Below are 12,928 nucleotides of genomic sequence, written 5' to 3'. Positions count from 1 at the left end.
GCTTCGGGCACTGATGCACCCGAACATGGCCTACATAGGCCGCCGTTCGTGTGATGTAGCCCTTATCATGTCATTTTAAATACAATACGCACATCATTACGGAAAGAGGAATATGATTATGTGTGTCTTGATGTATGCTAGACACAAATATTACTACTATGTACGTCTATAGGCTATTTTATTGCCAGTTTTGCCAGTTACAATTACACCCGCCTGTTCCTCCATCAATACCACCAGCGGTCGTGTTGAAGCTGCTATTGTCGCCAGAAAGTGTTGGTGCAGCATTTACCAGCTGACCCCCAACAGATCGAAGCTCACCACTGAGCACCTTCTTGTTGCTCAGAATTTCGCCATTTTCCATACCATAACAGTATACTGCTTTACTGTCCAGATCGCCACCATGTCTGTCCAAGACGATTGATGCAGGGTATGGAAACGACCCTGGTCTTTCGAAATTCGTTGCCGAAGACGTAGGGCTGGTCTTTTTCTGATCGTCGGGATGTGTAGCATTGAGGTTGATGGACGAGGGAAGTAGGCCTGCTCCGAAAGCTGGGTTTGTGAAGATCTTGAAAAGAAATCTTGTCTGCGCGAATGTGCATACAGCATTAGCTTGCGATTTCAGGCATCCACCGTTTTGGTCAGCTTCTGCTGGCTCGCTGCTACCAGTGGCTGGAGATTCACCATCAATGCGAAAGTTTGAGAGATAGATCGTTTTATCGTAATACATATAGAACCCATAGTGCTCATCCTGCAGCCCTCTATTGTACAATCGTATCGGCTGAGAGATTGGGAAAGGCCTTGTTGGCAGCAGCGAAGCCGGTGCTGCTGAACCATCGTCGGCCACAGCTGGTGCTGGAATAATGCCGAGAGTAGAATTTGATTGTCCTCTGGTGAGACGTTTCGAATTTATCGTGTTGAAGCTGGTCGGAACTTCTGGAAACGCACTCATGAAGGTGATGTAAAAAGGCGTGTCCGCCCCGTCGAATGGTGTTGTGATGTTGTCTGTTGATTGACCCATGAACAGCTGATCGGGTTGGTTTGGCGGAGCAGGATTAGCGACAAAGAGATCATTAGTGAAGGGGTCGTTGGAGGTTTTCGCCATGTCCATTTTTATCCCAGATAGTGGGACAGTCATGTTCGAGGGTACAGTGCCGTTTCTGAATTTGACCTCAAATCGGAAGTTCGGCTGATCAGACCCGTTTGAGCCAATCTGATCCCTATCATCCTTAGGTACTGAGCAAGACCACATAGTGGTCGGCGCGACACACTGCTTCTCCTGAGCTACCAGGTTCGGTGCTGCAATTGTCAAGATGCCGATGGGTATTGGTGGGAAGCCTGTCAAGTTAAGCCACGAACTGTCGACTGGTGTGCCATCTCCCCTTCTAGTCAAGGTCACAGCAAGAATGATGCTGACAGTGACAATTGCAAGAATTGACAGGCAGATTCCAAAAATCCATCTCCTCTTTACTCGCCGGTCAGAGCCGCCACGTCCCGTACAACCATTGTTTGGCAAACAGCCACGGCCTCGCCACAATCCTCCTATCTGTTTAGCAGTAGCATCTTCCTTTTCGTACCTCTGTCTGCGCTCCTCAATACTTAGTCTTCGGCTGTCTCTGCCAATCTCTGTTATAGTGATGGGCACGGTCTTTACTCTGTCGAGCAGGGGTGGGTATTCGGTTTCTGAAGTGATGAACGCTGGTCTGCCTGGTAAATTCCCTGGATATACTTGAGTGTGAACGACGAATGATGTATTGGATTTCTCTTTAGGTTCGATCTCAGACAGAGGAATAGCTCCTGAAGGCACAGTCGACTTCTGACCCGCAGGCGACATTGGCCCAGGTGAGACGACGGGCCCTGCGTCGTTTGTGAATGCGGGTGCTTTCTCTGGTGTGTGCTGCGAGGTTGGCAATGTTGTGTCGAGACTGTGAGCTACTCTCAACTCGACAATCTGTGGTGCGAGTGGAGTAGGTGCGGCACTATGTAAGTCCTTATCGGCCGTTGCTGCTATTGATGGAGAGGTAGTCTGCTCTCGAGTCTTTGTTTGGTCTAAAGAGGATACACTCGCTTTACGTGCTTCGTCTTCTGTAAGGAGTCTCGAAATCTTTGTGTCGGCATCTGGTGTCCCACTGGAAGCTGGCTCTTTGTCTTTTTCAGTGTCTACGATGCGGGCTGAACCAGGAATCGAGGGCGTTGCTGTAGTTGATGACTTGCGGGCGCCCACTGATCCTTTCTCGAGTGGACGAGCTGTAGGGTTTGTAGCGCTATCGCCATCTATGGCGCGAGTCTGCACATTTGGGCTGTGAAAAGGACTAGCCAGAGTAGCTTGGAAATCTGCGGTGTCATGGATTGACTTCAGCTTGGGCAGACGTTCCGCACAGTTATGGTTGACACATTCGAAATATGGCCTGCCCGTCGCCTGCTCCACAGCACAAGCGTGAAAGTACTCGGCAGCTAGCCCTATACGCGCTGGTCCAGGCGTAGGACCACTGTCACCTACTGGAAACATATCAACTCCATCTCCGTCCTTGGTATTGATAGGCGAATTGTTCCTCGCGTTGGCCTCGCGCTCCTCCTCCCATTCTGTCCAACGAGACCATGTGCTTCCTGGTGTTCTGGCAAGACCCTGCCGACGAGGTGTATCTGGCGAGATGTCGTTCTGTGATACCAGAAAAGAAGGATCACTTCCAGCAGACAACAATGGTGAGTCGACCTTTGTAGAAGGAAATGGTACTGGAGGCACAGGAGGAGTATCCGACTGTGGCAGTCCTTTTCTGCTAGCAAGCGAGCCTGCGCGTAAGAGTGGCGACAGCATCAAATTCCACCAGCCCTGTGACTGGGGTCGGTCGGTATCTGCACTATATGGCACGACCGTGTCTGGCGATTTCTGCGACATTTCTTTGGTGGTTCCAGCGATTGTTGTAGTGAGAGGAGACCCGTCATCTACCACGCTCGTCTCTTTGACCTTTGAGAAAGCTGAGAGATTCCTCACAAGCGCATGCCTGCGTGTGCCTGTGGTGCTTCTTCGCCGCTTCGCTATAGATGGTCTGTCTCCTGCCGGTGTGACAACTATGGCGGGTGTCAATGGTGTTGCGGTAGCGAGAGCGCTGTCAATCATGTTCTGTTCTACTAACACAGCGTCTTGAGCCGGGATGGCAATGCCTATTGGGATCCTCTGCGTTATTCTAGATTTGCTTTTATGTATGACAGCTTTTGCGTCGGACTCTTGTGTCTGATGCTTAGGAGCTTTCGAGAGCAGCTGCAACTTTTTCAGACCCGAAGTGACCAGTCGTGGTGATGCATGATCCGCACTAGGAAGTGAAGCTGCAGATTGAGTCGCTTTATGGGAGACGATCGATAAAGCCTTGTTTTTTCGATCTGTTCGAACTTGTTTTGCGGAGACTTTATTAATTCGAATCGCTTCTGATTTCAAGGGCATTTTTGGCCCCGCGAAGTTCGTGATAATGGCCAAACCTGGCTTCTTGTCCTTCTCCTCGTTACTGGTTGGTTGAGAGATCTGCCGAAGGTGCTGGTATTTTGCATTGCTACTGTATCTTTGGAGATGAAACTCATCCTGACCGCTTGTGCTACCGTCGTCTGTCTCATTGATCGAGGAGGTCGAAGGATTCGAGGACTCGAACGGGTTACGTGGATGTAAGTGTGGCCCCTTCACTTCTATACCCATTCCCATCTGCTTCGAATGCCATTGTTGTATCCCATCTTGCATCTTAGGACGTCCACCTTCGAACGACCATTGACCGTGACCTCGTGAGTTAGGCGATAAACCAGTGAACAATTTGCTGCTGTAAAAGTCTACTAAGTGAAATCTAACCCTGTCAGTAGCTTCGAATTTGCAATCGTAATTGACGATGGTACAGAAACTACAGTAAGGTAGTACGCTCAAGGACAACTCTAGGAAATTCGTTGCGAATGACAGAAGAGATAGTGTTCATGGTTGGCAATTCCATAAACGCGCTGCGACATAAAAACACTTGACTTCTTGGAACAACCTCGTTACAGATTGAGGTCGTGTCTCAAGCGAAGCGCGCCAACTGTTGTTGGCCAGATACTGTACAGCTTGCATTACTCGTCGCTATAGACGCGGGTTGAGATGAGAAGCACGACAAGCGCAAGCGCTGCGGATGGTGGATTCATTCAGTGCATTGGTTGTTCAGCGTAGAGGCTGAGTACACATAGAAAGAAAGATGAGAAGCTGATTTGGTCGCGGTAGTGGTTAGCCATTCAAGTTGCTACTCTAGAATTGGGATCCAGTGTTGGCGTTCCAGGCATGTCTTAACGACCAATCAAGCCTTGTGGAACAGACCGTTCCGAAACTGTCGCCTCATGTGCGCAGGCAAAGACATGGCGGAGGGTGTCATTTCAATGTTCGTCGATTGTTCCGAGTCGACTGCCACGACGTAGTAGCATTCTCGAGGTCGTGATCGACGTCCCGACCACTTCAAGTACGAGTACAGCTGGGTGCATTTTCGGACCAGCGGCCAGCTTGGCAGAAAAAAACATTGCCATTGACCACGCGATACCAGGGTCAAAGATCATCGCCAGTTTGATGTGTGAACCCCCAAGGGTTGGACCGATGATCCCAACTTCACTCTGATAGGTGAGAGTATCTTGATCTCAATATCCGCATGCTGATCACACTCTGTATTTGGGATACAAATTCGTCGCATCGGCGGGATATGCGCAAAACGATCCGCAATATGCATACGAGTACTGCAAGGGATGTAAACTCAGTCAATCCATGTGTCGCTCAACACCGTTCATCCTGGTACGGAGCCGAGCCACGTGTTTGATTTTCAGCTCGGAGCCCGTGCGGAAAGTCGAAATTCGAGTGAAACCAATTGTTGACTTCATGTATACCCCATCAAATTCACTGTGATCCTTACTCAATGTCAATTCTTTGTCTGAAGTGGCTACGAGAGTCTCACGTCAAAATGTCAGTGACTATAGCAGATGTTCACACATGTTTTTAGTATGATTAGCAGGACCTGAATACTGTAACTCTATCTACATGTTTACATTCGCTTCAAGTTCGAACTTTCTACAAAGTGTCTGACATTCATCCTCACAGCTTTTCACCAGGCCTCATTAGATACCTTGCAGCACATACACATCTTCGCCTGAGCCATTGCAGCAGGGTGGACCCCTCGCCAGCATCACGCGAGATTCTTCGTGGCCATGATCATCCTTGCCAACGAAAGGTTCGTGTTCCGAACGAGCACAGTGTATATTCGCCGAAGTTCGTTCATCGTTTGTGTGGAAGCCGACAAACGTGCCATTCACGTGTACTCCTACCACGGTCTGGAATGCGTTATAATGTGTCTGACACTGCTAGAGTAGGTTGAGGGCATCGCTTAGCTGGACGTTCGTCTAGCATAAGCTGTAGATTATCCACATGTTGAGCTGCATTACGACATGTGGATTACTGTGGTCCACATAGGTATGATCGCACGAGACAGGGCACAGATCACCTTGTCATCGGGATCAAACGTGCGTTAAGATTATGCTTCCGACAGATTGACGAAGATGAGATCGAGCAAGACATTGGGTTCTTGGGTGACAAAGATTATCTCTATTATGCTCATAGGTGTAGAGTCGTAGCTGGGTGTCCGGAGCAAAGCAATACGAACGTACTTCAAGCCATGTTTTATAAAAGCTGCAGGCACAAGCCTCTCCCTTCGCGTTCCAAAGCTGTCCCGGCAATAGTGGCTCTCCCAAGCCAAATTATTGCTAGTCCCTGTCTGCCACACTCTCGATCCGGCTCTACTTGGCACATGGAGAAGCCCTTGGGTCTAGAAAAGCAATCCAGCTATGCCAGAGTTGGAAATGACCCGTCCGTCTACCTCGACACGTTCTTGCGGTTCACGATATGGATCACTTTCCAGCCGATTAGGTGGAGAGAAACGTTCACTTTCGTGGTTTAGCACTCCCGGAAACCCTTGAGATTCATCGTCTTTGCTCCCACACTTCATCCCCTCTCTCCCGCGGTGAATATTACATACATCCGTAGATCCTCAGGAACGACACGGCTCAACACACACACTGCTTAGTGTCACCGCAACCTTGACCACCTCCTGAAAACCGGCTGTCCTTTTGTTAGCTGCATCACAGTCCTCATCGATATACTCGAAACCTGTCGTCTTCCTAGGTCTCCTAGTCCTGAGCTTCACTGTCAACGCTACGCGAGCAGCGAGCCTCTACGCAGGAGCAGGTCTTTAGAAGTGCGATTATCCAGTCACGAGTGCAACGGTAGAAACATCCTCGACTCTCCATCCTCTTGGGTCCACGGTGCACGAACTTCGTTGTGCTACTCTCCCATCGACTTTCGCAGTGATCACTACATCGACTCGATCGTTGACCGGCCAACTGCATACACTTCTTCTTTGCCTTTCCTATCTCCACCAGCCAGTGGAAGAGTCGAATACCAATACTCGTGTATAAAGGCTTGCATGCATAAGACATCTGCGCAGAGGGATCGAATTGGAGGATAGGGCAATACTTTATTCGCTTTGCGACGAGACATATCTCAACCGAAGACTCTTCGAGACTTAAGGTACTGCACAACCTGAGCGTTATACAAGCACGTCAGCGCCACTGCGCCCAAAGTCCCGTATTTTCGGAGCGTTACTCGATTGTCCAACGTTCCTAACGGGTTCCCAAGCACAAGACTGCACAAGTACTACGGTCGCCTGTAGTGCTAGACGGTCAGGAAATCCAGCCGTTAAGCCTGCAACCCAATCTTTGTGCCTGGTCCTCAACCAGTTGTATTGCAAGTGCTCTAGGGTCGTACAGTGAAGGACGGGAAAGACTGTTGCTTGAAATCACATTGCGCCACAAATTGAGATTTCAGAGCCGTATACACGGCTGTATCGCTATCCTCTTTTGTGAGCTCACAATACTCAGATCATCAACTCAGACATTATGGAAGTTTCGGCAGCACATCGACCTTGGGAGGCGTCTTCCTCGTCCTCTCAGGCACAAAAATTGCCCTCTATTAGCACTTTGACTCAGGACTTGGACTATCGATCGAAGCCCAAGCCTCCAACCATGACACCTAGAGACTCTGCCAGCAGTTGGACAGGTACGACGGGCGTCTGTAAGTGCTTTGGAACACTGACTTCATACATCGGCATACTGACCATAGTAGTATCTACCACTTCGACCACTTCAAATAACACTATGCCGTACCTAACATCGTCTACCCATCACTCTCCTTCACAGCTCTACCAACCTCGTACTCCCACCGAGCCTAACATGCCTTCCTCAAATCTATCGTCAGCTCGTAATACAGCCTTGCCGAACCATAATATTGACCTCGGCCAGCATCGAGGCAGCGGGAATTTCGACGAATCGAGACGAGGCAGTGTAGACAGTCGCATACACCAAGGTATGGATTCTCTGCGACTAGGAGGACCAACATCTCCATACAATCAGAGCGCAAACGTGTCGCAGTCCTCGCTAGCGTCAAGTCTTCAGCAGCAACGGGGGATTCACACAAATAGTTTGAGGCTTTCTAGTGGTAGTGGACTGACGTCCCCTGGAGGCCGGTCTAGAAATGGAATCCCTACCAGTTTAGGAGCTCGTGTGTCAGGACGAATTGCTCCTCCCATCATGGAACATCCACGATCAGAGGGCATGTTTGCTGCAGAGCCTGTTCGAGGTCAGCCGTGGGCTTTTCCAGATCCTGATGCGACTGATTTGCGCCCATCATCGACAATCTCGAGACGGAATAGTCAGGCGTCATCCTTCACGAATTCAATATACAGTGAGCTTAATAGGCCATTGCCACCGGGACAACACGGTTTGCCTACCCGTCTATAAAACCAACACGATGCTGACAACTAAACAGAATTGCCAGATCATCATCACCATACTACTATGCCTGCTCATGAAAGAATATCGTCCCTGAAAGATGATCCAGACTCACCAAATAGCACCACACCATACAGTCGGACACCAGAACTACGAGTGACGCACAAATTGGCGGAGAGAAAGCGGAGAAGCGAGATGAAAGACTGCTTTGAGCAATTGAGAATCAAACTTCCTACCAATCAAAACAACAAATCCTCGAAGTGGGAGACTCTTGCGAGAGGTATGAGATGACTCGCTTTCCTCGAGCTTGACTAACCTAGCACAGCTATCGATTATATCAGCCAGCTCGAGGGCCAGAACAAACAGAGTCGTATGGAGATGGATCGAACTCGGGAACAAATGCACCAAATGGAGCTTCAGATCAAAGAACTAACAGCCCGGGTTGGTGCAGGTAGTAACTATGCACCGCCACCAAATTCCCTCCCCTACAATGGGACCACTTATAGCAACGGCCACGACTCGGATACGTCGAGAACTCTTCCACCTATCATGAATGGCAATGCAATGCAAGGAGTGCAATATGGAGAGAATGGACGATAGCCATTGAATCAGGACGAATGAAAGTCGACACCTAAACGTTACAATATGTGCGAGTACTGCTCATACAATGGCTTCTACAGACCATGCTGTAGATGTACAACATGAACGAGGCAGGCAGCTAGTTTTACAGCACCAAGGCTTGATGTTAATGCTTTACGAACTGAGGCCCGACGAGCGACACGGGTTGAATTGCTGCAAGGGACGTTCGCCGCCATCCAAGAGAACGAAGACAATGTCGATACGAAAGGTGGGTAACGGACACGAAATGGATGTGTGTCTTTTTGTCAAAGACGATTTCGGTTATAATTGTCGTCTACAAACCAAGAATTCCTTTGGTCATGAGATACCCTTGCTACTCGAGCATTATGTCAAAGAGCCTTTGCATACATATACAAATCATTCTGCACGGAGGAGGGTTCTTTGCCTAGATCCGTACTTTTTGATCCTTGCATGAGCCCATGAACAGCCACGTGCTGGGTGCAGGTATGTCCCTTGCATGTCCTGCATAACAGACAGGGATGGGCAGCAGCTTACCGACTGGGTATCGGCCAATGAAACGTGCACCGACCTGTGAAGGTGCTTGTACATTGATCCAGACTCGGCTGTGCATAAATGTTGTGCAGAAGCGTGATGTTGCAATTTGATTTATTTAGTGTCGGCAAGCAATGGATATTGAGGGTAGAATCTCCGCCACATCGAGCAGCTGCTGGGTAAACGTGGAGAGCGGATCTTTGGTGGTGTCCATCTTTTCACTCCTTGCAATCCTAATCGCACATATTGACTCTACGAGTACTGTTGCACTTCACGCCCTATTCGTACGGCTACCCATAGACACTGATTGTGACTTTGTCGATGACATCAGCTTCTGCAGAGAAGTAGTATGGCCCATGATTGCCCAATAGACGTGCTGCCTGAAAGTGAAGATAAGGCCAATAGATTGGCTTGATAGGCTTCAACGTCATAGCATGAGATTGGGCACTTCCTGCCCTACGCGTACTTTACGTCGCGTGCGAGATAAGCACGCGTGATACAGGTTTATACAGTATCTACAACCCATAGACTCTACTACCTCAGACAATGGCAGAGAAGGATTCAATTCAAAATCTGACGGCCGCCGTTCCCAACGTTCAAGGACGTCTGGCATGCCTCCCACCAGAGCTTCAACTCTACCTAATCGACCTCCTAGACTGGCCATCCCTCACAGCTCTCCGTCTAGCATCCTCCACATTCCATAGCCTACTACCCAAACCACAACTACGAAAAGCCCACATCCTCCGCGCCACACACCTCCACCACGAAGAACTCAACGCCCTCCACCGCCTCGAAAAAGAATACTGGGAACAAGCCGAAGAGTCCTTCCTCGGCTACCACTCCTCCTCCTACAGCTCATCCAGCCTCGATCCCGACCTCCGCGCAACAGGCGAACGCTACACCTGCTCCACCGACAAACTCCCCTGCTACCACTGTCTGAAATGGTTGCCGAGCATCACGACCGACGACACCGGCTTCCGCGATAGATCCATGTTCACAAGAGGCATGTGCACGGTTTCGCGCGACCTTGGTGCGAAGCAGGCCGAGAGCCGGGTTTGTATACCCTGCGGCGTGAGGACGGGGCTGTATAAGAAGGGGTCGAGGGTGAAGCATTCGACGGTTTGTTATGAGTGTGGGAAGCTTGCTGAAGCTCCGGGAAGTTTGAGCTGGTCTTGGAGGGATCCGAAGACGACATGGAAGGTGAAGGTTTATTGTGGGGTGTGTCTTGATCGTCCGGAGGTTGTGGCGCAGACAGTTGAGCAGTACCGTCATGAGAGGAGGTGGAGGCGCTATGAGGACGGTATGGCTGCTGGTAAGCAGGCTAGGCTTGAGAGGGGCAAGTCGGTGAGGGAGGAGGCGGATATTGTGCTGAAGCAGTTGGTGCTTTCGGTGAAGGATAGAGAGGCTGTTGTTGACTGCAATCGTGGCAAGAGGAGGTACTGTCCGGTTATGAAGGAGATGAGATTATGTAGTTGTGCGGGTCTCGTTCGGGTAGCGTGAAAGGCGTAAGGGGGATACCAGAACTTGGATCGTGCTAGTACATCTTCGCATTGACTTCACGATACCTGGGCTGCAAACACATGCTTGTATGCGTTGAAGCACAGGGCGCAAGGGCAAATCTGGCATTATGCTAAAACTACCTCGAAACTAAATTCTAGGAAGCCAGCGACCTTATACGGTCTTCTGGCATGATGCAGCTTTCAGGGCACCCAACCCTATTCCGTGTTCCTCATCAGGAAGTTTACCAACCCTGCCACTCCAGAACGAAAACCAAGCACCTTGAGGCTGCACGTTCTCTGCTGCTGGCCCGACCCGCTTTGTTCGCTTTGTCAGTGTTGGCGTTCGCAAAAACGTCCTTCGGAACTCCTTCCTTTCGTCCTGCCGGTACTGCCTGTCGAAAGCTCGTTTCGCACGAATGTATAAGGACCAGCAAAGACACAGCAAGGCTGTCGTGGAGCCACAGGCTAGCCAGAATATCCAGAAAGGCCTAGTCACGATGGTATTCCCATTTTGGCCTCCGAAATCGAATATTGGTGTATCGAACACACTGGCAATAAAGGTAGCAGGTAGAAAGAGGAAGTTTGCTACTGCAATTGCCATCATGGCGTGGTTGGTATTCTTTCCCTGCCACGCAAGCTCATTGTTGATGTCCGCTATTGCTAAACTAATCCTGGAGTCTCTCTGGGTGACCAGGTGTGACATCGTTGCCATCTGCTGACTTAATCGTTCAGCTAAAGTGTCTGCATCGTGCAGATATACCTTGTTGAAATCGTCTAGCCGGTCCAGTATGGTGTTCAACTCCTGGCACTCTCGCCTTCGCACCTCGAAATTGGTGCAGCTCTTAACCAACGACTTCAGGTGCACGTTGTTCATTCTGCGTACCCACGAGATCTGTTCTCGAAAGCTTCGAAGTCGAAATTTGATATTGATGATCTTATTGCTGAGGACATTGTAACGTTCCACAGCTTGCTTCTGAGCCCTGGCCATCTTCTCCTCAAAGTCAACGTCGTCCGTATTTGGTTCTTGGTACGCTTGAATTTCACGATCCAAGCACCAGTCCCAGGTCGCGAGACCGACACTCTTCTCAATGTCAAAAGTTTGACCATTCATTTGCTCCAGCAATTGAAATGTCCAAACCAGACTGATCTGTGTCTTGATGAAAGCGAGCAGCAAAGGATGACTGATGTGTTGCTTCAGCCTCAAGATCTCATGCTCAAGTTCGCCCCGTCTTAGAGCTCCGTCGCCCTCACGATAGAGTAATACAGCTGATGTGTGTCTTGTGGCATGGAAATAGCTCCAAGCGATCGACCATGAAGTACCTGAACAGTAGTAACGAGTCACTTCACCACCATTTGTACCCTCATCTCCGAAAACCTCATAAGTTGGTGCGCTGAGGAAGGTTATATGGGACTTGATGTATGCTCCGACGGCAGCTAGTGGTAGTTTGGCATGTCGGAAGACCTCTCGGACAAGTTTGATATGTTCTTTCTGGTTTGGGTGTGGTTCGACCTCAGTTTTCCCTGGTATGGTTCGATGACTGGGAATATGCTGTTCGGGGTCACCAGAGAATTCGTTCTTGGTCTTGATCATGAGGATCTGAAGAGCCGGTTTTACCATGCCTCCATGATGGTCTTCTGAGCTGGTTTTAGTCGGCCTGAGCCACTCTTTAATGTCATCAATAGGGGTGTCATCTGGTAGAGTGTCTATGGTAGGTCCATCGGCACCTTCTGGAAAGTAGTACTTATCGATCTGCTTGTGGCCATTGTATTTCTTAAGATCGTCGTCGGAGAGAATAAAGCCATCGTCGTGCATATAGAATGGCAACATTGATCAGGTGGCCGGGTGTCTCCAGGAGGACGCCTCTACCCTTGATTGAGATTTGGTCGGATGATATGCGAGGTTGAGATTTGAGACCATTATATATCATAGTATGTCTATGGTCATTCGAGTACTTCTTGAGTCATCCATCAAGCCTGCCTCACCTCTTGCCTGAAGGTCTGTAGGAAGACACTCCATGCTCATCTAGCCAGACCCTGTATAGAGACCATGTCAAATCGTGCATGGAATAGCCTGGAGAAAGTGACATTATTGGCATGCAATGCCTATTCGTCTGCACTGATAAGCACGTTGTTCAATGATAGGCGAAGGAATCATGCAAAACGATCAGGTAATGTAGGATGTATAGAGGCAGGGCAACTACGACTGTCCGAGTAAACGTGCGGCTGCGAAAAAGGCAAAGTTAGGCAAGTGCTCCTCATTGGTCATCTATCGATTAGCTACATTAGGCATCACTCGCTCGATAGAGATCGTTCAGCAAAAAGCATGTTACCCCCACGTTCAGGCCGCCTCATATCAAAAGTTCCAGATCTTCTGCTAACCACCTGACAACTCGCGTGGATGATACCGGCGGTTTGCGATGGATCTATTGCTCAAAGTACACGTCAGAAGCCATGCGAACGGGCAGGTGTAG

At 49.5% G+C, this 12,928-nt stretch overlaps 3 protein-coding genes across 3 annotated transcripts; 1 reads left to right on the top strand and 2 right to left on the bottom strand.

Moving 5' to 3' along the window:
- Positions 1-178: 178 nt before the first annotated feature.
- On the bottom strand, positions 179-3,724 carry LTR64_004375 (uncharacterized protein; the record flags this gene model as incomplete). The annotated part of the gene is made up of 2 exons (XM_064898722.1): positions 179-3,104; positions 3,132-3,724. The coding sequence occupies 2 exons, from the start codon at positions 3,722-3,724 to the stop codon at positions 179-181; spliced, it is 3,519 nt and encodes a 1,172-aa protein (XP_064754679.1).
- Positions 3,725-7,893: 4,169 nt separating this feature from the next.
- On the top strand, positions 7,894-8,427 carry LTR64_004374 (uncharacterized protein; the record flags this gene model as incomplete). The annotated part of the gene is made up of 2 exons (XM_064898721.1): positions 7,894-8,107; positions 8,153-8,427. The coding sequence occupies 2 exons, from the start codon at positions 7,894-7,896 to the stop codon at positions 8,425-8,427; spliced, it is 489 nt and encodes a 162-aa protein (XP_064754678.1).
- A 2,202-nt stretch (positions 8,428-10,629) lies between these two features.
- LTR64_004373 (uncharacterized protein) lies at positions 10,630-12,270 on the bottom strand (the record flags this gene model as incomplete). The annotated part of the gene is made up of 1 exon (XM_064898720.1): positions 10,630-12,270. One exon carries the CDS (start codon positions 12,268-12,270, stop codon positions 10,630-10,632), a length of 1,641 nt encoding a protein of 546 aa, XP_064754677.1.
- Between the last annotated feature and the right edge of the window lie 658 nt (positions 12,271-12,928).

Source organism: Lithohypha guttulata, assembly GCF_036872675.1.
Source record: "Lithohypha guttulata strain CCFEE 5908 chromosome Unknown scaffold_3, whole genome shotgun sequence".
In the NCBI taxonomy this organism is placed as follows: Eukaryota; Fungi; Ascomycota; class Eurotiomycetes; order Chaetothyriales; family Trichomeriaceae; genus Lithohypha; species Lithohypha guttulata.
The sequence above is the reverse complement of the archived record's forward strand: the minus strand, read 5'-3'. Positions and strand labels throughout refer to the sequence as shown.